The following is a 25,274-nucleotide window of genomic DNA, read 5'->3' on the forward strand; positions in this document are numbered from 1 at the left end:
TTGATTGTTTTTTTTTCTCTATATTTTTATTTGTCTTTACACACATAAAGGACAGTGGTATTAGTCCCAAGAAAGGGCTAGTGATGTTTTCTATTAGCTGAAAATAGGGCTGGAAAGGACCTTGATGGTGCCATGTATGGTGGGTTGACCCTGGCTTGCTTCCAGCTGCTTGCTTGGACAGCTGCTTGCTTCCCTGTTTCTCCCACTCTCTGCAGGTCAAGGGGAGGGAATAGGAACAGGAAAGGCAAGAAAACTCATGGGTTGTGAGAAAGACTGTTTAATAAGTGAAGGCTGTGTGGTGACCTAATTGCAGCCTTTCAGTACCTAAAGGGAGCCTACAAACAGGAGGGAATCAACTCTTTGAAAGGGTTGATAACAGCTGGACAAGGGGAGTTGGTTTTAAGTTGAGAGAGGGAAGATTTAGGTTGGATGTCAGGGGGAAGTTCTTTACAGAGAGAATGGTGAGGTGCTGGAACAGGCTGCCCAGAGACATTGTGGATGCCTGTTCCTGGAGGTGTGCAAGGCCAGATTGGATGGGGCCCTGGGCAGCCTGGTCTAGTATTAAATGTGAAGGTTGGTGGCCCTGCATGTGGCAGGGGGCTTGGAGATTCATGATCCTTGAGGTCCCTTTCAACCTTGGCCATTCTGTGATTATGTGGATAGGCTGGGAGAAAAAAACAAAGGCTATGTGAGACAAATCCCACGAGCATGCCAATGTCCAGCCAGTCTTTGAGAACAGCTGCCTTGGAAGGTGAACCTCCAAGAGAATAAAGCTTCAGATATTACTGTTGAGTATGATGCTATATGGTATGAATAACCCACTGCATTTGAGATTCAGGCTGTATCCCATGCAGCTTCTTGGCCACCCCTGGCTTTCTTGCTGAGGTGGGGACAGAGTGAGAAGAGCCTTGACACTATGCAAGCACTGTTCAGCAGCAGCCACAACACTGCTGTGTTGTCAGTGCTGCTGTAAGCCACCAAACAACAGCATCATACAGGCTGCTTTGGGAAGGTTAACTGCCATAGCCAGCCCAGGTCAGTCCTGTCTCCTATAGTCAGATCATCAGAGTAATAAATTTCTCCACCAGAATACATGCTTTTCCTTGCACGTGTATGACTTAGGGTTTCTCTGCGCGTGTATTTTGATGTTAATAACAAAACTTAAGGTTACGATGTATTTTCCCATCTAACAAAAAAAAAACCAATGCACCAGACCATGGTCATTTGGGTAAGAATGTGAATTTGTTCTTCTCAGTGACAGAGCGTGAAAATCTTCTTGACAATGCTGAAGTAAAGAGTTTAATTTTAATAGAGAGGGCCTTTGATCATTTCTCACTTTCATCTCATATTCCTCCCATCACACTGAACTTCCTTATGATTTCAGCAAGTATATGTCAGTTTTTAGGAATTATCTAGGACGTGTGGGTCAGAAAGTCTGATGAGGTACTAGCATTTTAGTAACATTTGAAAGCAGTTAATTGCTCCTAAGCTGGTAAAAACTCATCTTGAATTCAAAGAGAATGTGCCGTGACTTGCAAACTACAGTATTCATGATTTGGGAAAAAACTCTTTCACACAAAAACTGCTAAGAGATGATCATAGTTGTTGTTTCATTGGCCCAACTACTTTGATTTCCTCTGTTATACAGGTAATTAGCTTATGAGGAGTCAGTTTGAGAAACTGGATGAGATATCATTTGTTATTCTTTTTCAGTAGGTTGATGTTTAGAACAGGTTCTTAAATCAGCTGCAGTTGAAAACTCTTGTGTAATTTTTTTCTGTAAAATCCAGCTTTAGACGGTTGATTTAGTACAATTTATAAACTGTAAATTTATTAAATTTATTATTATTTATTGTCTTTATATAAAGAAAATCAGTGATATTTGGTTCTCACAGTTGTTCCTTGATGTACGTGGGGTTTTAAAAATCTTAAGTGTTAAATGCTGGCAGGAAATGTGAAGCTTGACATTAAGTGTTTGCCTGTAACTGACTGCTTTGGCACAAATAGGTGCAATTTTGTACATGAATGGTTTTGAATTAAGTGAAAGATCACCAAGTGCTAAATTAGCACTAATTAAATTGGCGTGTATCTATTACTATTTTCTGTAGCCATCAGCAGATTGCCAGCTAACATGCACATCGGTGTGTGAATGTACATTTTTCATTCTCCAGTGTTTCTTTAAGTATTTTACAAAACAACACAGTGTTAATTTTACTTATTTTTGCAGAGCTCCTTGTGTGTCTCAGGTTCTTGTGGGCACAAACAGGAATTGGAAAGAAAGCCCTTTTGCTATAGAAGTGCTTGCATATTGGTTTGCTTACAGAGTGTAGCAGCCTTGCATGCAGGGGCTGAACAGGCTAACAGGTCATCAGAAAGGCTGAGCAACAGGCAGCAGCAGACTGGACCCTTATGGATGGAAAAATAAATTCCGGAGCCTTGGCATTGAGTTTGCCACTGCCAGAAATATCCATGTGTTGTCTGTACTGAAACACGTTAAGGAGAAAAGATTAAAAACAAGCACAGTATTAACACTATGAACAAGAAGAGGCAGTGCCAAGATTTGGATTTATCCTCTGGCTGCTTTTCTCTCTAGCTGTAGTATCGTAGAAGATGAAATGTCAGCTGTAGACCATGTTTCATTCACACAGTATAGAAGCTGCAGAGAAAGGATTGCTGTGCAAACATCCACTGCCAAACACGTTTTGGTCAGCTGTTACTGAAATGCCAAATAGTTGGGTTTTCTGTTAGTGTGTTGTTAAGGAAAACTTAGCCCTATTAAAACAAGAAGAAAACAAGCCCATTCAAACAAGAATGACAAACTACTCTTGTTTTAAGATTTAAGGATAGAAGAGTACCTGAACTGCTAATGATGGAACAAGTATGTTTTACCATTAAAAAATATCTAAATTGAAATAAGCACATTTATTTGGTTTTGCTGTTGGTTTTCTTTGATATTATTATTAAACTCCTTTTTGCTGTAGCTTAACATACAAAACGTGCCAAAGTTAAATAGAATGTAAGAAGAACATACCAGTTCTTAATTGGTACTAATCTAGAAGCTGGGGACTCGTGGTGGTGGGGAATAAAGGCATTTTAAAGAGCTTATGTTCTTTCTACCAGATTCTAGTACTTGCATCTGTTACTGTGTTCTCAGTCTTGCAAGTGGAAAGTAGGGTTTTTTTTATTCAATGTTTTAAAATTTAAGAAAAAGATAGTGTTTAATAGAAGAAGAATCAAATGGAGTGTGAAATGATGCAGAAAGTTAAAGAGCCAATTGGATTTTTTTGTTTAAAATGAAAAGGCCAACCCGTATCAACATAGCACTTTGCACTCACTAAAGTAGAAGTAAGCAGTTGTTACATAGCTCATAAAAAATACAATACTGCAAGGGTTGTACCAGTAAAAGTAAAAAATTAACTTCCTGTGTTTTATTAGAGGATTTTTTCCTGTGCTATTCTCAAACTAAGACATGACATAAAAGGTAGTGCTTGCTGGTTCAAGCAAATGAGTTAAATGTCACTCTGTTTTTCATTGCCTAGGCAGATGTGACACTGAGTAGCTGCCTCCTGCCATTCCTCTTGTACCTGCTTGTGGATGGAAACTTGTCTAGATCTTGTGGTCAACCAAACAGCACTGCCTTTTTGATTTCAAGTCAGGAACAGAAAGTTGCAAATGAATTTCAGTATATTGATTTCACAGAAAATTACATGAGCAAATCCTTCTCTTTAAATGGCAGGAATGTGTCATCAGAGGACAGTTGAAATGAAAAATGTGACTTGTCCATTTCATCTGAATCTTTATCAGAGAGCTTGCAGTATTCTGGAGGACCAATTTCTTAATAAAATGCAGGAAAATTATAGGAAAATCATCCAAGCTTATATATACATATATATATACACAAATATACAAATATGCCTTCAGAATCATTTTATAGAAAGATTTGTACTCTTGTAGACAGTAATATGTCCCATTAGTAGCGTAACTTCCCTAATGTTGTTTGCTCTTGTCGCAATAGGAATGTTCCCTTTAGAGAGAAAAAAAAAAAAAGGTAAACTACAGATGTCTTTATCTTCTTTAGTTCCAGAATTACTCAGTTAAGATACACATGTACAGAACCACTGCTTATTAGCGACTGTTTACTTCAAGGAATAGAAGTTCCAGCGTTCCTCTTTCCCATTTCTCAATGTGTTTGAGCAGCACTGTGCTAATGTCAGTACATTTACCTCACGAGGGACTTCAGTGCTGGGAAAGTGCTATTATCTCTGTTCTGTGAACACAGTTTCTAGAAACTGAGTTTCAGCCTGCTATTGGGTTGTTTTCCAGTAAAAAGTGGCCCAAGGGTTTTTTTGGGTACTGTGTGGAACACTGCTAACAAGTCATCACCCTCTCCCTTTCTTCCCCTCCTTTCCTTCTGAAGACATCTTCAGGCTGCCTCTGCCTTTTCCTCCAATTCCATCATCTTCCGGATGAAGCAGAACTGTTTTTCCATCTTCATCAGCCTGCACAAAATCTGAGATACTTAATTTCTACCTCTGAGTCTCCCGTCATTTTGCTTTTCATCAAATCATGACTAATTTCTTAATTTCTACTCTGAGAATCTTATTTGATTTCTTAGTAGAAGTAAACATAGAAAATGAAAATGACGTTTGTCATCTTTCTCACCAGTGCCATTTGTTTTGCTTTGGTTGTCCTCATTGAGCCCCTTGCTGCAGTGATGAAATACCTTCTTGCTGCTCACACTTCTCCATGGATCGATTGTTTTGCTTTCAATTTATTTATGACTTCCCCAGCTTTTACCACTCCCAGTGGTAAAGTCCCTCAAGGACTCTTGCCTCTAGTTATGAATGCCAACCTTATTCTCTCTGTGATGTTCATTTTCTTTGCCCTGTCAGCAATGAGAAGGAGTGTAACTGTGCAAGAGTTGATACCAAAGGATCTGGTAGCTCATTATTCAATAAAATTCCTGACTTTGAAAGACATGTTTATGCCTGTTTCTTGTTTATCAGTTTATGGAATACAAAAGAAGCCCTATGGACTCTTAAGTTATTTTTGGAAACTCTGTGATGGGCAGTTTCTAATTACTGTGTTCACATGCTTACCTTAACTGTGAGTCTATAGGCACTGTCACAACATACAGTGGTGCAGTTTTGCATCCACTTCTATTCAAAACCTGGAGGATAGAATACAGGCTATATCTCTTCCTCCGGCTGGCCTTTATGAATTAGCAAAATGTGTGCAAATAGTTTTAATCTTTCACCCAAGAGCAGAATAAATTTGCAGAGATAATTCTGTAGTCAGTATGCTTGCAGTAACTGTTAGCATTTACTTAGGCTGTATAGCATGGCAGCTAGAAATAGGAGTATGTTACTAACAGAGATTAGTTAATTACAATGCAGCAGCTTGCACTGGTTGTAAATAATGATGGGCACAGAATGCAGCTCTAACATTAGCAGCTTGGTTTTGTAATGTGTTTATGTAAGTATACTGTCAAGGTTTTTTAATGTAGTGAAGCTTCTAAAATATTTGTATTTGCCCTATTGGCATCTCAGTATTCTTGTGGTTTTTTTTTGTTTTGTTTTGTTTTTCTCCTTGTTTTTTCTTGTTTTCAGTGTACGTAACTAAAAATTGCAAATATGACTTGAAGTCACTCTTATTATGTTAATCTATATAATAAATAACGCATTGTTTTGAAAGTTATCCTTGCAGCTCATATCAAATATCTTGCCTGCTTTGCTATGAACCTTGGAAGTAGAGAATTCTGGTGTTATCTATTAGTAGCTCTTAGTAATGTAGACATGAATTTGACAAGGTAGTAAACAAGAAAATGATAGAAAGATAGGTAGGGAATTAGTTCTCAACTTCCCAAGTATACATGAATGAATTTAAATCAGGGTAGCCCATTGTAATTAAGGTCTGTAGTAGAAACCTTCTCATTTAATACAGATACTTAAGTATCTTCATTAAAAATTAGAACTTGAAGTTCAGTTTTGATCTGGTGTTAGCTTTTTAAAGATGTATCAGGATAAGTCTAACCATTTGCAACGTGTTGTGATGGATCCCATTTTGTTGCATCCTTTTGGATGGTGTTGTCTGAGTGAATTGTTTTGCTAATATAAATACATTTCCAAAGATTAATCTGTATATATATATATATATATATATATATTTCCAAAGGTTAATCTGTGTATACACACACACACACACACACACGTATATATATATATATATTTTTTTTAATGTTTCAAGAGAGGAAGTTCCTATTAAGCGTGGAATGTTGATACTGATGTTCTACTTGAGAAACTTTTATGACCTTAGAGAGGGTGAAAATAAGGTCCCTTTTTGGCCCTGCAGCTGAGGAAATCTCAGAACTTGGAACATGTTGCCAGAAGAAGCTGTGAAAGCTGTTCACTTTGCCACATTCATTTTCTAGATTTTCAGAATGATGCCTTCATTTGAAAAATTTAAAGGGAAGAAATAAATCTTACTTATTGATAGTTAGATAGGAAAGTTGAGAGCATATCATAGTGTGGTGATGTAAGTTTTGGCTTCAGGTTTTATTTTTCAGAAGCATTGGAAGGGCACAAACACATAAGAGACACATACTTTTATGTGCAATGGAATAGACAGAAATTAACAGAAGACAATATAGACAGTGTAAGGAATTTGTTACTAGCTGATAAGAATCCAGTATTTTGAGTCAGATTTTTTTTCCCCTGACAAAGATTAAACTAGGGAGTAATAATGCTTGATTATTTGTTAAGGGACTCATGCTGAATTGGTGTTGAAGTTGTTTGGAAACAAATCGAAACATATAATTGGTTTTATGTATCTCATTATATATCAACAGTGATCAAACCTCAAATGTATCATTTTCTGCCTTGAATAAATAGCACTAGTTCTTAGATGTGTAGTGTTAATTTATTCTTTGAATTGTCATGTCATCAATTTTCAGTGTTTTTATTCTTAGCGGGCCACAATTCTTTAAAACTCACAAATGACTCAGTGTAGCATTAAGACAAAACTTGCCTTCAAAACTGCCTTTGTACCATTATTAGAAATAATAGTATAAAATCCAAATAGTATAAACATTCAAATTAGTCCTATGTTTTCCAAAACTGCATTTGCTTCTTGATTTAAGACAACAAGAACCCTAGGAAAAAAAAAAGATGTGAGTAATTTCAGCATGGTAGCTTTCTGAGCTTTCTGTAATCCAGAGAAAATTCTGATATTCATAATCAATTCCACAGTCCAAGGGAAAAAGGATATGCTTTATTTATAGGATGATGTACCATGAGGATATTCTGGGGCTGATGAGAGATTTCTGATTACCATCTGCTGCAACTACTCAAGTTTCAGAGTGGATTAACTATGTATACCGAGACCGTAAGATCCTAAATCCATCTGTAGACTGTTTATCAGTAGTGGTAGTCTATGTAAAATCTCCTTGGGTGAAGTGTCTGGGTTCTTGTCTGCACAGGAAGTATCTTGGTACCTGGAAGCGATAGTGTTAAATGGTTTCAGTCAAACCACAGACTATTGTTGGAACTCATTAAATGCATCTTTTCCATTTTGGTGAAAATGAAATTGGAAATTGAATCTGCTGGGTCTAAAGGTGAGACAGTAAAGGTGCTTTACAGAAGTTTGTCAGGTCAGCAGCCATGGTTTTACAGGCTTAAAAATGAAGGAAGATGAGGGTAGAACACACTTTACTTAAAAATCTACATCTAAGACATGATTCAGTGCAGATTTTAAGATTTTTCAAAGCTCTATTCTAAGTATACAACAACTGGAGAATTCTCCGGTTAAATCCCATTCTTTAAGAGGCAGCTGTATAGGAATTTACAGATATGCCATTTGTCAATGTCTTATGAAAAACAGCTTAATTTTGCCCACTCTTTCTAGTTAGAAGTACTATTTTCAGTCTCCCCCTCACGCCAACACTTAGGAAAGCTGCTGGAATAAAATGACGTTAACAGGTGGTAACGGGTAAAGACAGGCAAATAGGTGAACATTTAAGCATAGCTATGTTAGTCTGATATAATTTCCCTGCTTGACTACTTCCATGGGACCTATAGATGTCAATTTGTTTTCTCTCTTAGGGAGACCTTTTCCTGTTGGAATAGAACGGTAATATAAGTCTGATCCTTGTGTTGTTCTATAGTCATTTCCTAAACCATGATCCCCAACTGTAGCCTAATCGAAGTAGTTTTTTGCATTGGTGTTTTCCTTCTTTCAGTTAGTGAATCCTTACTAAACTGCTTGTGCCTGTTTTTTCTATTAGTTGAACCCCATAGCCTGAAAAGGGACCAGGAAGGTTTTTTAATCTATTCTTAAAACAGCTGCAAAAGGAAAGAGAATAAACTGTACTTAAACTCTTTTTGGCCCAGTGCTTTTCCAAGCTAATTTTAGTAAACACATGTTTAGTAAAGGCTGTAAACTTAAAATACATGTTCTGAGAGCTGTCTTTTTCTTTGCAATTTTTATTGCAGTGGTTGATTAATTAATGTTTGCGGTACGATCAATGGCCCTATGAATGGTAGTTAGAAGGCTCTTGTAAGCTGAGGACTTGGCAAATACTTTTAAATGAAAAACACTAGCTAGCTTTTGCAAAATGAGTGGAAATTTTCCTGGCAAGCTATGGTAGCATTAATAGAAAAAGAAACACGTCCTTGCTGTTGACTAAAGAACTTGCTTTCTAACTTCGTGTTATCACTGAATTAATAAATAAAAGATTAAAAAAAAAAAAAAAGTCTTATCCTCTGTTGCTGAGGAGCAATTGGTTTACAATATTGGAAAGCATAAAGTGTTGGAATTTCATGTCAGTCAGTACTGCAGTTGGGAAATGATCAATAATTTGAGGTTTTTACTTTGTGATTATTAGGATGTATACTGCCCTACCATGGAAATGTTGTGGTGTCTGCAAGGACAAAAACACCTGAAATAAAACTCAATATTAAGGTAAATTTCCTAGGGAGTTTCATGAGGAAGACAATGGGGACTGTGAACCACAGGGTCAGTTAAATACATCCCAGAAGTTGCTAGAACTAGATGGCTTTAGTGTAATTTCAGGGCTGCTGAGACAATTTTTGCTTAGATGCCTGGCACTGAAAATCCAGAATACTGTATTTTATGTTAGAGTGGTTAAAGGAAGTTCTAAAACAAAAATATGTAAGCTATTAAAGGATGTAGAATGAGTGTTATATTCCTGGGGTTCTGTAAATCAGAACATAATTAGTTTCTTACAAGACTCATTAAGTGTGAAAAGCCATGGCCAAATGGAGTCAGAAGAGTTTGGTGTAATAAAGTATTGAAGTTGCTAGTATCTGTGAACATCTTTGTAATATTATGTGGATAAGACAATTTGCTTTTATTTTCCAAGAAAAATACCAAGTGTGATATTGTGGTATGTCCTTGTCTTTAAAAATTTGGTGTTTTTCTTTCATTATTTCTTTGGACTTTTTCCTGTAGATTTTATGAGATTTTGTTCTTGGTGTGAGGCCTTGAAATGGGAAATTTCATGCAACTCATAATTTGCCAGGCTGAGAAGACAGTAGATTTTTGGACTGCAGGTAAAACGTACTTCAGTATAAAACAGAAGACATAATGACTTGTAACTGAAGCACCTTCAGATCAGCTATTTTGTGTTCAGAAACAAAAGTATATGGAGAGGTATGCATATGTTTAGATATGTGTACATTATGTAAATGTACACAAGAATATATGTTAACACTGTCACCTTAAGGTTTCAATACAGTGTTAGTATTCTGAAATAAAACTTGGCAGGGGATAGGGTTACCATAGTCGCATTCTAGGCGGGATACACTCACAGAGTTTAGAAAAATTGCAATAAAAATCAGTTAAACGAATTGGATTGGAAAGAAAAGTGTATCATGCTGTTCTCAGTAGGTCTTTGATATGTGTTGTTAACATTACGTTATTTGCTTGTCTTTGAGGGAGCACAGCAACCTGTAATACAGCCAGCAAATCCACCTCGTTCTCATCTCCTGTTTATTTCAGTGCTCTAAATACCACCCGTGCTTTCTCCCAAAATGCTTTATTCAGTCTGCAGTATGACTGAAAGCCAATACTTTGAGGTGCAAACACTCAAACTTGTCTTCCTTCATTAGTAAAATACTTGAACTACTCTGCCAGCAAAAGAGGTTATGCCTTCAAACTGCCCATAATCTACAGACCTGGGTAATTACCTTAGCTAAATCTAAGTTCTGAAAAATTGGCTTGAACTATGTTTTGATTAAGTTTTGAAAGCCTGTTACCCAGAAATCAGGGCACTTCTACATCTGACAAATTTTATGCAAAATTACTGTTAATTTTAGATGCAATCATATATTTTTATCATAGATGTGATCGAGAACAAAGCGCGTACCAGTAAGGACACTGTTTCTTCTTGGAGTCGAAACTATGGAAGATGACTGTTCTCCCTTCCCCTTTACTGTTACGTGTTTGTGTGATTGCATTTATGAACACATACACACCCAGACACCCCTACATTTGCCTTCTCTCCAAAGCGGAATCATTACTATTCCATTATACTTTTCTATTGCATACAACATGATATATTATGAACGAGAGTCATAGCTTGATCCTGTTGTAGAAGCAGGTCCTTTTTCTATTTCTGCTGAAGTGTTTTGGACTCAAGCAAGATGTGAATAAGAGATTATTTTAATATTAAAAATAAAAAGAAGGCCAGAATAGTCTTTAAAAAACAAAACAAACAAAACAAAAAACAAAAACAAACAAACAAAAAAACCCACAAACACAAAACACTTTAAAAAAAAAAAAAAAAAGAACAAAAATAAAACCCAACATATTACTACTTTTGAATGAGAGGGAAACTTTCAGGGACGAGTTTTTACTTGTTTTAATGTAATATTTAATATATATATTTTTAATACCAAATATTGGAAACCATAACAATCAGTTTTTCCTCTACTACCAGTATGCCAAAGATGTATAGGGTCAGCTGTTTCAAAACTGGTTCCAGAGCTGTGCTTTTTTCTATCTATGCCGAACTAAACTCTGATAATCATGCCAAAATTTTTGCTGATGGTCTCAGTGGGTTTTGGTGAAAGATTTTATAAACAAAAGGACTCAAGTATATTTTTCTAGTGAACTGATGGCATCTGCTACAAATGATTTTCTCAATACCATAGGCTTGCTTGTCTAGTTCCTTCCAAAAACATGACATAAAGAGAATATACTGTTCTATATAATCTTAGCAAAAGGCTTTTAAAGTTGGCTAAATATAAAGCTGTGATTCTACTAGGGAACAGTGCAAATTAGTTTGAAACATGAGTGCCTCTAGTGAAGTGAACAAATTAGGAAGTTCTGTGTGGCAGCATGGCTTCCTGTATAAGCACTGCAGTATGTTTGATAAATGGGAAAACACACTTTTGTACTGTATTTTCTTCGAGTATGTAATCTTTTCTGTCATATAGAAGCAATTATTTGGTTTTTACAAAGCTAGGACGAGGCTGTTCTTTCATATGTTCTTCCTGTCTGGAATGCTCAGAGAATGGAAAATTCATTTGATTTGTTATTATTTTTTTTAGCATTCTAGGATATTAAAGTAAATCCTTAAGATGATTTTTTTAAATTTTTTTAATTTTTTTTTTAAATTTAAATGGTAGCTGGAATGTATTTCTTGTATAATGTGTTTTGCCTTTAATGGTTGTGAGAAAGATCACATCTCCTTAGTTACCTGAAAAAAAATCAGCTGAAAGACAAGGAGATATATAATAAACTAGTTACACTGATATGGAAACTTAATCCAAAGATTCTCACATGTATTCATTAAAATTAATTATGTTTATATGATAAGGGTTTATAAAAGTTAATTATATTTATATGGTAACATCACTTTTCTAGCCAAGTCTCTTGAAGATGCGATTTGCTGCACCTACCTGCCACTAGCTGGTTTTGCCTGACAAGATTGCAGAATAGAGGTCTCAGACACAGTTTAGTTTCTGTAAATTTCATGAACATTTACAGCTGGGTGAAGAAACACAGCACTGTTTATCCTTCATTACAATAGGTTACGGAAAACAGAATCACTGTCTGTTTTTGTTGTTTGTGACATGCTGAGCAAGCAACGTGTCTGCCTCCATATAACATGAAAGGAAGAGATGCAGAACAGGGTACTTTGACAGTATCGGTGTTTGGATGAAACAGACAAGAGCATATAATATTTTAATTAAGAGAGCAGTTTTAAGATATGGAAAGAAGTCTTAAGTAGTTTCAGTAGAATTCTACTATTTTGGTAGAATACAGTTATGCAGTGGTGGATTGTTCTACTGAACAAGTCTCTCCATGTCTTAATTCTCCAGAATTCAAGTACCTTTCTTGCCCTGTGGAAAATTCACATGCGTTAGTGTAGCCAACTGAATGTTTGATAGTTTAGCAAAGCTTTGGTAAATATAACTCCTAATAAAGAATAATTGTCACTCTTCATTGTAAGTGTTAGTTACCTTTCTTCCCCTCTCTTTCCCTCGTTCCCTCTTGCAGTGGTGAGCCCTCAGCAGGAAGTAGCTTAGTGTTGTTAGCACTTTGCATTTATTTATGCAGTTAAGGGAAGAGCAAACAATATTACCCCTGTCTTTATTTAGTTGGAATAGTAAGTCATGGAATGCTTATTCTCTCATAGTTACCTTAGCTCCTGAAATATTTTTTATTTGTTCTGTGGACATCCATAACCATGTATAAGTAGAAATTGTAGAAAGCAATCTAAGTTATTTAATTAAAAAAAAAATTGGAGTTCTGCATCCTTATTTAGTTCTTGACACACAGTGCATGTTTAAAGTTAGTAGCAGTAAAGTTGGTTTCAGAACATACTTCAGTGCACTTGCCTAGAAAATTAGGAATTTTGACCAGACTTCCTTATTCTACTCTAATTTTAATAAAATAAGAAAATCAGAACTAGATATGCTAGCAACATAATTATCAAATGGTGAATAATATTATTGAATAAGAATATAATAAAAAGGTGTGATTATGTGTAATAATGTAAGGATCATCCATTCTTGTGGGAAATGTCATTCTTCAAAGGGAACCAAATGAATTAGGCAAGTTCCATAAACTAGTTCGTGGTTACAGAAGTCATTTATCTAAATAGTGTCTTCAGAAAGCAGCAACAACAAGAAAAGATTACCAGGTGAATGTTATGACCATAACAAGCTACGAGGCTTCTGTAAATACTAACCTGCTCTGGCAACATACAAAGAAACCAAGGCAAAACATATTAAAAAAAATACTACTAACATCTGTTGCTATGTGTTAGGGAGCTGATGGGGAAGTAAAGAATATGATTGAACCCCTTGTCTTTTATACTGCTGAATTTTATCTCTATATTCTCCATGCTATTCATCATTCTTTATCTGCTGACAGCAAATGAGCCTGTCCATTTTCTTCAGACTTTGGACTACATACAACGTTTATAGTAAGTTAAAACAAATTAATGCCATGCACTGAGTTAGAGATGCTGTGTAAATTTGGAACATTTTACTGACACTTAGAGTCTTTGGATGTTGAAAACATCCAACAAATTAACAACTGTTTACCTTTTGGTTTCAGCTGTTCGGTTTGTTTCTGGAACCAGCTAAAGACAGATGTGTGTGCAGTCTTGCTATTTGCATTAGTTTCCATCCACTTACTCATTTTTATGACTTCTCCAAACTGCAGGATTCACAGAGTGTGAAGTCTGTCTGTTCTTTTTAAGGAGCCTTATATTGCTAGTGTGTATGTTGTTCAGTTGTATGTGTGACAAAAAGGGTGAGTATGGCAGGCATTCTGTTTCATAAAGTTCTGTGTATACATGAAGTGTGTTTTTGAATGCAGAATTTACTTTAATCTCAAGTGGAATTATGGTCCTATTAGTATATAGTATAGATCTCAGTGAAAGTTGACTGTGTAAACATTTCTTTTTAGCTGCCAAAGTTTTATAAACCAGTGAGTAATGTTCCTGCATGCATCCATAAAATATGCTTGTTTTCTCTGTATATCATTTTTGCAATCTGGCTTATGAGAGAAAAACTAGTATGATAGTTTATAGGTGTAGTACATCTGCAACTGTACAGCTAAATGCAGTGGAAATTTGTGGTTATGCTTTCATGTATCTTGAAATAAAACATTGGTGTTACGATATTGTCTCAGGGACTATTAATTAGTTAGGAACTAAATTACGTTTCAGGGTTGCAATCCTGCAAGATTTCTTTGCGGTTGAAGATACTCAGAAATACCTTGTGTAGGAAGTGGTGATGATGTCAGATTACTCATTTTGGGTTGCCTGACCTCCAGCACCTTCTCAAAGGAGTGACTGGTTTGCCAGGAGTCAAAAAAATAGATCTTTTAAAGAGGTTTGATGGAAGTAACTGAAAACTGGACTCCAGCAATCAATATCTGTTCCAGAAAGTTTTGGGGAAATGCAGTAACCATATTTCATCAACTTTTTGAACTTCCCTTGTGGGTTTTTTTTGTTTGTTTGTTTGGTTTGGTTTGGTAAATTTTAACAGGTGTGTACTGGTAAGTTTTGCTTGCTATCACATAACAATAAATAGCTCACTAAGCATCAGGAGGTTATTTACTAGTATGTGGGATGATAATCACTAGTGTGAAGGGAAGTGTTGCCAATTGATTCATCCAGCTTACAGAATTCTAACCAGTTTATTGCACTGAATATCCTGTTATGGGTTAAAGGAACACCTTACATGCAAAGCCACCAATTTTTTGACAGTGAAAATAAAATCAGCAGTTTTATGACAGAATTATTAGTCTGTTTAGGACAGTAACACAGTTCAAATTGTGTATTGTTGAAGTCTTGACACACGGTTTCTAGTATCTACCCTGTTCTCTGATGTTCTGGTCACAGGCTCTTTATTCTACACAAGCTGTCTAGTTGTTACTGCTCTCTGTTTTCTGTAAGAATAAATGGCGTTTCATTCCGCAGCTGACCAAGATCCAAAACAGTAGGGAGTGATCACTGGATCATTAACTGTTGCAGCTAGACAGGCCTGTCCAAGCAAGTTAAGTCAAGTCCAGGCAAAACTTGAGGAGCCTTAAGGCCTTTGGTATTATTTTAACAGGAAACCTGTGACACTTAGGTTAACCTCTTACTCAATTGGGTCCCCCTAGGAAAATAAATACAGATTGACTGTATCAACGCAAATAACTGCGTTCTGAAATCTTATGGTTTAATTCATGTATTCTAATACAAAGTTATGAAAGATTGCCATAATAAAATTGAATTTTCTGACTTTCTTCTGCCCTTCCATCACTTGTCAGCTCCTGCCAAGGCCAGTGGGATGCATGGCTTTGTTAAGATGTATTTTACAGTAGCAGTCTTGGTAGAAAAAGAGGATGAATAGTACATAGCTGGTTTTAAGCACTTCGGGCAGTACATGAATTTCCAACACTGAAAGAAACACCTGTTTACCACAGTAGGAATTCTGACATAGGCTAAGGTCATTTCTATAACCTTTCCTGCTCTCTTAAAATTACCAGTGTCTTCTGTGGGGAGACAGCAGGCCATACTCAGATGAGATAAACCTCTCTGTGGTTTCTTGCCCAAGGGAGATAACAAATCTCAGTCTCTGTAGCTGCAGTGAGCTTTGTTTTTGAAGAAGCAGATATTGGAGCATGGGATACCTTTTTTTTTTTTTTTAATGGATCCACAGGAGTTCCTGGCAATGCTGTAATGTCTGCCAAGGAGTTCTGAACAATAGGCAGTAATGACAGGTGGCTCAGATGCTTACATCGCAGTGCTGTATGTCCTCTCATTTAGGTGAAGACAGAATAAAGGGGAGAAGTTCTTTGGGCTGAAATTTTACTTGTCTCTGAAAGATGGAACGCAGTGGCATCTTTTCTCTGCTTTGGAATCAGTTGCATCTGTCACACAGTTAGTGACAGGTGGTTTCCAGTAGAGCTGCATTTTGTTGATTGACTGAGGGATCTGAGGAGGTCTGAACTCTTGAATTAAGCTGTTTTTATAATCAGACTAGTATCTATTATTTTTCTAACTATCTACTCTATCAACTGATCTAATAGAAGTCAAGAAATAAGTTCTAAAGTTAGGAGGAGTATGTATAAAAAGACACACATAGATGATGTGATTTTCAGAATTATTTTCCTAGGAAACCATCTAAAACATAATATGTGGTTCATTGGTAGCCCTGGAAACAGACTGCTCCTATCAGTCACTTTTTTCCTCATGAAAGTTTCTCAACCATGATTTCCTTCTTGTAAATCTGCATCTTGCTTTTCAGATGTAGTTTTTATTGTAACTAAATGCTATTCTGAGAGGTTCAAATACTGTGGTAAGGGAGAAGAGTAAAAGGATCTATGTAAACTGCAATAATTCTGCTGTATTTCTGTGCAGACCATTTAACAGAGCTTTCTGATGGTTGAGCTCCTTAGCACTCTGGAAATAATACTGTACTGGATGGGACCTGCAAGAAATGAAGGGTGTTTATAATGAATTACTGTGGTGAGAATGAATCCTTTATGATGTCGTGCGTACAACTGCAGCTGTTCTTAGAAAACGCTCAAATAAATAATCCTGTGCAGGAGGGCAGGGCCGAATTACTGTTGATTTTTCCAAATCTGGAAAACTTTTACACTCTTTTATTGCACAGCTAATTGTTTCTTGTTTCTAGAAATTCAAAAAGCTTAAAAATGGAAATGTGTCTTATGCTGCGGGGGGAATAGAATCCATCAAAGGGTGGATTTATTTTTTTTTTGTTACCAACAACTTCTAATTATCAATTTTCTACTTTTATTTCATTATTATTACAATTCAAACTGGTATTTAGTAGTATTTTATCTTAGGATTTAAGAAAAGTTAATCATTTATTTGCATTGTTTCTCCCTCTTGTTCCACAAGATTTTTAATTTTTCTAAACAGTTTTGCCCTGTAGTACTGTGCTATGTAGCTCTCAAAAAAGATCTGTACTAAAACTATGCTAAAGAGGAAGGAAAATTCTAGTAGCTAAGCTGTCTTTGTCCCTTTTGACAGTTAAAGAATCAAACCTGGAGTCAGAAGCATTTTTTCCAGGCATAAATGAGAGCTTACATAACGTGATGCTCCTGTAGAAAGAATAGCACATTAGTACACCTTTTTCTTAGGTAAGTCATTAACATGCTATGTCTTGGGAAGTAATCTATTTCTCAGTCATTTCTTGCTACCAAGCAATAAAATATTTCTGAAAAATAGATTTCAAAACTCTCTTTTGAAGTCTTAAGGCATGAAAACCTAATCAACAGAAACGTGTATTTTTAATATGTGATGGTGTTTTGTGCAGTGTCTAGTTCATAACGTAGCGAGTGGTTACATTTTGGGAGTGTATGGTACATTGCCTGGGATAATTCACGTCTACAGTTTCCTTTGTTTTGCTCAAATATAATGAGGCGTAGCTAGAATTGCCTGAATCTGCTGTGACTGTGAAAGTTTGTTCCTTTATTTTCAATTTCTATCCCTTTAATTGTGGTACAATTAAAAAAACAAACAAAAAAAAACCCCTACAACACAAAACTTAAAGATGGGGTAAGATGCATTTCAGTTGAAGTTCTTTTATATGAACATAACTGTGTTCACTTTGGAAAATGGGTTGTATACTGCAAACCAAAGGCAAAAGAGAAAGCCACTAAGATTGTTTTAGTATGTAAACAGGAAAATTGGGCTATATCTTGAAACCAGATCTTATTGTTTCCAAAGAATACTTAACGTCTTGAGTCAAGATAGGTAGGAAAAAACGACAACAATGTATCACATAGCTTGTCATTCATAAAAGTACTTGTGGTTTGTAAATTTCTTCATATTACCTGGTATACCGACAGGTATTCTTAACTGAATGGCTTGGATGCTTTAGACTGAGTAACTGTTTTGGCCTTTGTGCACTCTTTGCCCCCAAACCTCAGAAACTTAGAACTGTTTTGTTGGAATAGCTGTGCATGCAAAGGTCAAGGCAAAAAGTTGTAAAACTTTTAATTTCGAGGTGAACTTGTAGGTCAGTTGAGATTTTATCTGCAAAAATAACCAATTTTTCTTTAGGTGTCGTATAGTTTTGTGAATGATTGTAACAGAGATGCAGCACAGAACAAGCTGCTGAAATAAGGTTTCAACATACATTAAATAAGAAGTTACAGCACATCAGTGAAATAGTTATACTACTTATTGTTTGTTCTTTCCTTTTAAACTCTACTGACATTTAAAATCCAGTGATACAGAAGCATCAGCCTGCCAGTTTGCTCTTTTTTTGTTTTTAATTTTGGCACTTCAATGGTTGCCTTTATTCTGTGGGTTCAAATGTAAGTATTAATACTGAGGGCTTGTCTCCTTTGGATTAGATTTGTTGGTATAGGTGACATATAGGGCAGCTCTATTTTTAGGGAAAAGACAGATTCTAACAGCAACCTTTTTTTGCTGGCATAATTTAACTATTGAGAGTGGTGAGATTAGTAACCAAAAGAGACATTTGCAGGTAAAACTGTGTCTGTTCTAGTACTTTTTTGGTACACAGGTATCATTTACAGCTGAGATTTTCTTTATCTTTCAGTCAACTGTACACACAAACTTTCAAAACTCTCTACCACATATTGGTTCCTCTGTATATACTTCATGTATGAAAGTGGTAACTGTGATTTATTTTCAGTTCTGAATGACACTAATAGTCTGCTAACAACGAAGCAGGAAAATAAAACAGTTATTACACAAATTCTTCATTTCTGAAGTGGAATTTTTACATTATGTTGAAATAGTGAAATATAAAGGATGTTTGAATTTGTGATATGTCAAAGATTGAAAGTTCGTTAAAAATCAGTGAACACAACAAGACAGAATAATCAGTCAAAGGCAGGAAACTAGGAAAGTAAGGGGGAAGACTCTTTAGAGCGCATCCACCCTATTTTTGTCTCTGATAAATCAAGTGAGCAAAACATGTAGTCATTTTAACACTATGAGGCTGTATTGTGTGCAGTTATAAGGTCAAGGTAAGGAAAAAGAATGTGGTTTCTAAATATTATATGAATCATCTTTAATTTTATCTTGACCACTGAAGGTATGCTCTTTTTTTTGTCAATGGTTTAGGTAGATGTGCTGTCATGCTGAGAGAGTGACTTAGTCTCAAAGGCCTTTGGGTTCACAAGGAACAGATACTAATTCCATTATTAGTAATTGAAAGAGAAGATTGTTTTGCTTCTCTGATTGGATTCAGTTTTTAGATGCAATTTAAGTTAAGTTTTTGTGCTTTGTCGTGTAACTTTTTCAGTATTTGTCATGTGTAGAATATTCAAAGTGCTCCATACAGTGTATTGAGATACTGTAGACAAATACCTTAATAAAAGATTGATATTTCCCTAGTATGTAGTAGTGATTTAAAAAAAAAAAGTAGTTCTATTTTCCAAGTTACCTTTTCCTCTTCAGAACACATTTATGGCATTACTATATTTTCAGTGTTGCTAATACCAAGTATTAAATATAATGAGCTCTGAAAATTCAAAGTAGAATTATTTTTACCTGCCATGTTATCCTGATGTTTGAGTGCATGTTGGACGCATAGCCCTCCTCCACATCTAGAAGATGTGTGAACTTGATTTTGGGACATCTGAAATTCATGCATACTTTGTCATCATTCCAAGTGCTAGAATTCTTAATTACACTGAGAATTTGTGTTAAGATCATCAGCTGTTTGCTAAGATGCATCTGTTGTATGTGGGGTTTCAGACATCACTAGCTTCAATGTATTTGCTCTTGACTCTTGCATCCTTTAACTGCTTGAAAACGTAGTGTAAAAAGCCTTCAAAGTAGGAAAAGTCTGGAGGAAACTATTATGCCTAGGGATTTATACATGTTTAATTGTGCTTGTTTGGTAAAGCGTACAGGTGACTTAATACATTTGTTTTGTCAAAGCTATAAAAACCTAAAGAGCATATGCCTTGCTTATTGGTTGTTAGCTCAGGTTAAACAAATACTTTACAGTATTTGTTTTTTATAATCTCTCTTATGTGTCTTTCTGTCATGGGCGTCTTCTATTAAATATTTATAGTTCAATGTTCTTTTCTAAGTAATTGTAACTTATGAATAATTAAAGAACAGAATTAAGGGAGAAAAAGGCATCACTGTAGGGTTCAGAATGAGAATTTCCTATAATTGTTTGACAACTGTTAGATACATCTGAAAGTCAACAAGGAAAACACATACCAGAATCAGCAGTATCACTTGGTTAGCAAAGGTACTTGGGTTCATGTCTTTTCTGCTTGCGTAATCATTGAGCAATGGTAACATTCTGAACTAGGCAAAAAAACAATTAGAATTTTCTGCTTTATAAATAGATAATTATAAAAATTATAACAGGCTTCTAAGTAATACATCTGAAATGGCAACTCAGAAGAATTTGGAAGAATCTTTTTTTTTTTTTTTAAATCAAGTAGCATGTTTTAGAAAGTTTCATGTATTGTATTTAATTCAACACTGGATTATGTTCATGGCACTGAAGAGTTAATATTGCTAATAGTCACTCTTCTATTTGATAAAAAGTAATTTGAGTTGTCTCAAACCACAGAAATATAACAGTAGAACTTGTGAAGTTTTTTTTTTTTTTTTTTTTTGAGCTATCTTATGAAATTTGTCCAAATGTAATTATTCAAGAAGCAGACTTGAAGACACCACTTATCAATTACAATTAAGTAAATCAATTGAAGAATAGGGAGCTCAGGGACATGATTTAGCAGAGGGTTGTTAGGCTAGTATGGTTAGGTTGAGGTTGGACATGATCTTGAATGTCTTTTCCAATCTGAGCAATTCTAGGACTCTGTGAGCTATAAAGCAGAAGCAATAATCATTTTTAGAAGAAAAATATAAATTTTTATTCCTCTTACTTATTGTACTTAGATGAAGTAGCCTTTAAGGAATAATTTTACTTGTGCCTTTCTTGGAAAACACTGAGTGACAGAAAAGTACATATAAAAAAAAAAAGCACTAAGATCTCAAGAGAGCAGATGACACTTGGATTGAAATTTGGATAAAACACATGAATTGGCAGTACAGGTAGAAATGAATGCCAAATGAATGGAAGGGAAGTAGTGTAATTTACTGTGTAACTTTGTGGTGAGAGGTACGGTGGGATGACAAATACGGATGCATGAAAAAGTCCAGTCCTGTAAATTAGGTTACAATGACATATACAAATCTGCTGCTCATTTTTTATGAGCCTAAGTTTAAAGTTACACTCCTAAGTGTAAAGTAGCCTACATGGTATTCCCTTGACTGTCAATTTGAGCTTACACTGCGGAGGAGAGACAGTATACTTGTTTGCTGTACGACTAAATCAGTATTTCGTAACAAACACTGTTGTTTTCACCTACTGGCTGCATTTTCAGCATTGAAAAATATGATTGTTGCCTGCAATGGAGTTCTGTGCCCTTTTCCTTATTTTTTTATTTATTATTTAGATTTATGTAATACTTTAAAAGTATAATGGAGTACATAATAACAATGGCATTCCAAGATGCATGCTCCAGAAGCTCCTTTTTATCAGGTGGCTTACCCTGTTGTCTGTGATAAACTTTGGGAAAGATGCTAAGCAGGCTTTACCAGCAGTTAGTTGGAAGGGTATAGAGGACTGAGCCAGTACTCACACTCACCTCTTGCTGATCCTCATTCTTCTTTGTCTCTGATGCTGAAGAGGAGCAGTAGAGATGTGAGATACATTTTTGCAGATCCAGTGCTTAATCTGAAAATACAAAATCTCAAACACAATGATTGTGTGTTGTATCTATAAATTACTAACGTACTGTATTTTTGCCTTAAACTGTGAAACCTGACAGCTGTGTTACAGACATTACTTATTTTGCCAATTCAATCAAGTTGTTGTTTATGCCCGAATCAGAAAATAGAAAAATGCATTGCTTTCCAACAGCAGTAAAGACTTGCAGCTATGAATACTTGAAAAAACCTGAGATGTGATTGGAAGTGGCAGAGATACTGTACCCTTCTGCACCAACCACCGGGTGCCAGGGGCTGCTGAGGCCTTTCCCATCCCTTGGTGCCACTCTGCAGTGAGAGGAGGGGGCAGTTCTGCTGCCCTACAGCCCCCCTTAACTCTCTATGCCTAGTGCTCAGCAAAGACATGTTTGTGGTCTGCCCTGTGCTCTCACTCCGCTATGCAAACTTTGGCAATGGAGAGATAAGAGGGTGCACAGAAGTGTCATTGCAGACTCTGAAGTACCAAAAAGGAGAGTAATTCACTGTTTTTTAAATTTTATTTTATTATGTTTACTGTCCTGTCTTGAAAAGAAGTCCTAATGTAACAACTAGATTGGACCTTCATGCTGAATGTCAGACCTTCTTCCTGTCTAAAGCAAAGTCTTTTACTTCTCTAAAGATACAGCTGTCTCTGTAGCTTCTCTAACATCACCTGGAGGCTTTATGGAGCTTGGGACCATCTGCTGGGCTGCTCCTGTTGTCCTGGCACTGGAGCTCAGAGAACACCAGTCCCAGTCCTGCTGTCTTCCTTAGGGCTCACTTGGAGGCTGCAGGAATCTTGGGTCTATCCACTGGACTTCTCCTGTTGTCCTGGCACAGCAGCTCAGAGGATGCTAGTTCCAGTCCTTCCCTTTTCCTCTGAGCTCGGCAAAGAAAAGATGAGAGGTCTTAGAGGGAAGAATAAAGGATGGGGAAGAGTGTAGAAAGATCAGTAGCTGATGCAGGGGCTTTCTGGTTGTGTAATCAATGGATATTAAGATGTACAATCAGTGGATATTAAGATGTTATAATCACAAAAGAACAAGAGAGTTAGGCAAAGTAGACTAAGATAATAAGGAGAATAAATGGAAGGCTTACCTATATGGTAGGCTCACCTACAGAAAGCACCAGAAGAAGAGATCTCCAGACGAGATCCTTCCCCACTGGTAGCCAGCTCTTAAATAGGTCTAGGAGGGCTGGAGCCTGGCTCCACCCTTTCCAGTCACACAGCTGAATTGCCTTCACCTGTGCTCCTCTGGCTGGCTCATGGCTCACCTCAGGTGATCAATCAGAGGTTCAGGCCGTGACTCAGCAGTTCCCATACACTGGTGGATGGTGACTCCTCAACACTGAGATCAAATTTGAGAGCCCTGGTATACTGCTGACACACATGGCAATATCTCCAAGAACGCGTGATATTGTGGTGCCTGCCAAGCCCTGATGGAGTTGGATGCAGTACTTCCTCTGGAGGTAGGTCCATGTCCATGGACTTGACATTGCCATTGTCTTGGAGCTGCTGCTCCTCTGAAGCCAAAGCTGCTTTGGTGGGGGAAGATCCATCCTTTTTCTCTATGGCTGTTTTGGTTGGGGGGAAGGCTATGGCCTGGGAGTCGACTTAGTTGCAACAAGTGGGATTCTGCAAGACTCCATTTTCAAGCCACTTACTTATCTATAATGTTTTCAATTACTCTGATAAAGATCTGGAAGTTATATTAAGTAAATCTGTGGATGAAGCTAAATTGGGAAGTGTTGGCATCCTTGAGGCTGCAGAGACCTTGCACCAAGATCTTGCCAGATTTGAGGGTGGTCACCATACGCATGTAGAAGAGCAAGTGCTGGATTCCGAACCTGGGATGGGGCAGCCCTGGGTCTACATACTGGCTGAGGGATGAGGGGTGGGAGAGCAGCCCTGTAAAAAAGGACCTGGGGTTCTAGTTGGGAGCAAGTTGAATTTGGGCCAGCAGAGTGGCTGGGCAGCCCAAAAGGTCAACTGTACCCTTGACTGTACCAGACTCAGCACTATCAGTGGGTGAAGGAAGAGGTTGTCCTGCTCTGCTCTGCACTGTGTGTCTTCACCTTGAGCACTGTCTGCATATTAAGGTGCCACAGCATAAGGGGGAGATAAAAGCTGATAAAAGCATCTTAGGAAGGGTACAGATATGGGGAAGAGTCCAGAGAATAAGATGTGAGGAATGGCTGATGTCCCTTGGTTTGTTCAGTTCAAAGCAGATGAGGCTGACGGAAGCTCCTCGTAAGGGGAGCGCTGATCTCTTCTATCTGGTGACAGCAACAGGGCAGGAAGAAATGGCATCAGTGGCTGGTTAGGTTGGATGTTAGGAAAGGTTCTCCACCAGCAGGTGATGGGCATGGAACTGGCTGTCCATGGCAGTGGTCATAGCCCCAAGCTGCCAGTTCAAGAAGCATTTGGATAATGCTTTCAGACAAAGGATTTTAATTATGCTCTTTGCTTTGTCTGTCTGGGAAGCCAGCCTATGGAGAGGACATGGAGAAACTCCTGAAAACCTACAGTGTGGTCACAGAATCATGGAATCAGAATGGTTTGGATTGGAAAGGATATTTAAGATCATATAGTACCCTTAAGTAATTTTTAACAACTTTCTGTTGATGCAGTTTCCTCTATCACAGTTTAGGACTGATCAGTTCTTGGTTTTCATAAATAATTACTGTAGTTTATATGAGTTAGGTTAAAATACTGGGTTTCTTTAAATCTGAAATGTGTATGGTTTTGGTTTTACTTAGTTTGTGAAAACTGGATGCCTGTTTTGCTCCACTGGAAGTGTTACTCAGAAGCCTGAACATTAACTGACTCAATGAAAATAAAAACTTAGACTTCCATGCCAAGTATAACTTGGTCTTTGGCTCTCTTTAGGCTCCCAACAGTTTAGGCAGTTTCCTTTGATGCTTCTTATTTATTTTCTTTTGAGATCAGACTTTTCTTCCCTTTCCCTTTCTCACCAGTGTCAGAAGTTAATCTTTGAAACCAAATGACTCTTTATTATAACATCATCAGTGTATCCTCACTGGATATACACACATAGGAAAGAATGCTTCAGTGGTGTCATTTTTACTATTCTATTTTAATATTCAGATGCAATATTCTCAAGTTCTCTCATTATGAATATTGATCTATAAATGGAACCACATTTCTATGAGCTACAGCAGTTGCTGAACTTAATTGGCAGCATGAAACTGCAGAATGGAGAAGACTTGGTTGTTATAGGTGACTATTTAATTTATAAATGCTACTAGTCAAAATCAAACATGGTTTAAATAGTTACTACTTTATTTTCAGCAGAGTAAGTAATATCGAATTGTTTACTTTCTTTTGAAAAACATATGGAATAGACCTATATGTGCTGAGTTAATATGTAGTGAAATACCACTTTGATTTAATGTTTAGTTTTAAAAAAGCTAATTAGTGGATCCTCAAGAGGCCAAGCATGCATTTTGCTGCTGTACATGACTATGTGAAGAGATGGCTAAGCTGTTGTAGGCTCTGTTGCAG

General features: G+C 36.7%; 1 protein-coding gene and 1 long non-coding RNA gene across 4 annotated transcripts in view; one reads left to right on the forward strand and one right to left on the reverse strand.

Annotated features, from left to right (window-relative positions):
* Positions 1-25,274, forward strand: part of PLCL2 (phospholipase C like 2) — a 99,188-nt gene that overhangs the window by 18,871 nt on the left and 55,043 nt on the right. The window contains exon 2 of one of the 3 annotated variants that reach the window (XM_052695950.1): positions 17,024-17,133. The exons of 1 other annotated variant lie outside the window; for it this stretch is intronic. Coding sequence is in view for 1 of the 2 variants with exons in the window: in XM_052695948.1 (XP_052551908.1) it covers positions 23,189-23,218 (30 nt within the window). In the remaining variant the exon portion in view is untranslated. Of the gene's footprint in view, positions 1-17,023; positions 17,134-22,983; positions 23,219-25,274 lie in introns of those variants that run through there. One more of the 3 variants, XM_052695948.1, reaches the window with a different exon arrangement.
* Positions 22,253-22,900, reverse strand: LOC128086917 (uncharacterized). Its single transcript, XR_008209589.1, has 2 exons — positions 22,847-22,900; positions 22,253-22,627 (listed from the first exon to the last, which is right to left on the reverse strand). It is a non-coding gene; the product is annotated as an uncharacterized LOC128086917 (long non-coding RNA).

The sequence above is a fragment of the Tympanuchus pallidicinctus genome, unplaced genomic scaffold (assembly GCF_026119805.1).
Source record: "Tympanuchus pallidicinctus isolate F22 unplaced genomic scaffold, pur_lepc_1.0 scaffold3, whole genome shotgun sequence".
NCBI classification, from domain to species: Eukaryota; Metazoa; Chordata; class Aves; order Galliformes; family Phasianidae; genus Tympanuchus; species Tympanuchus pallidicinctus.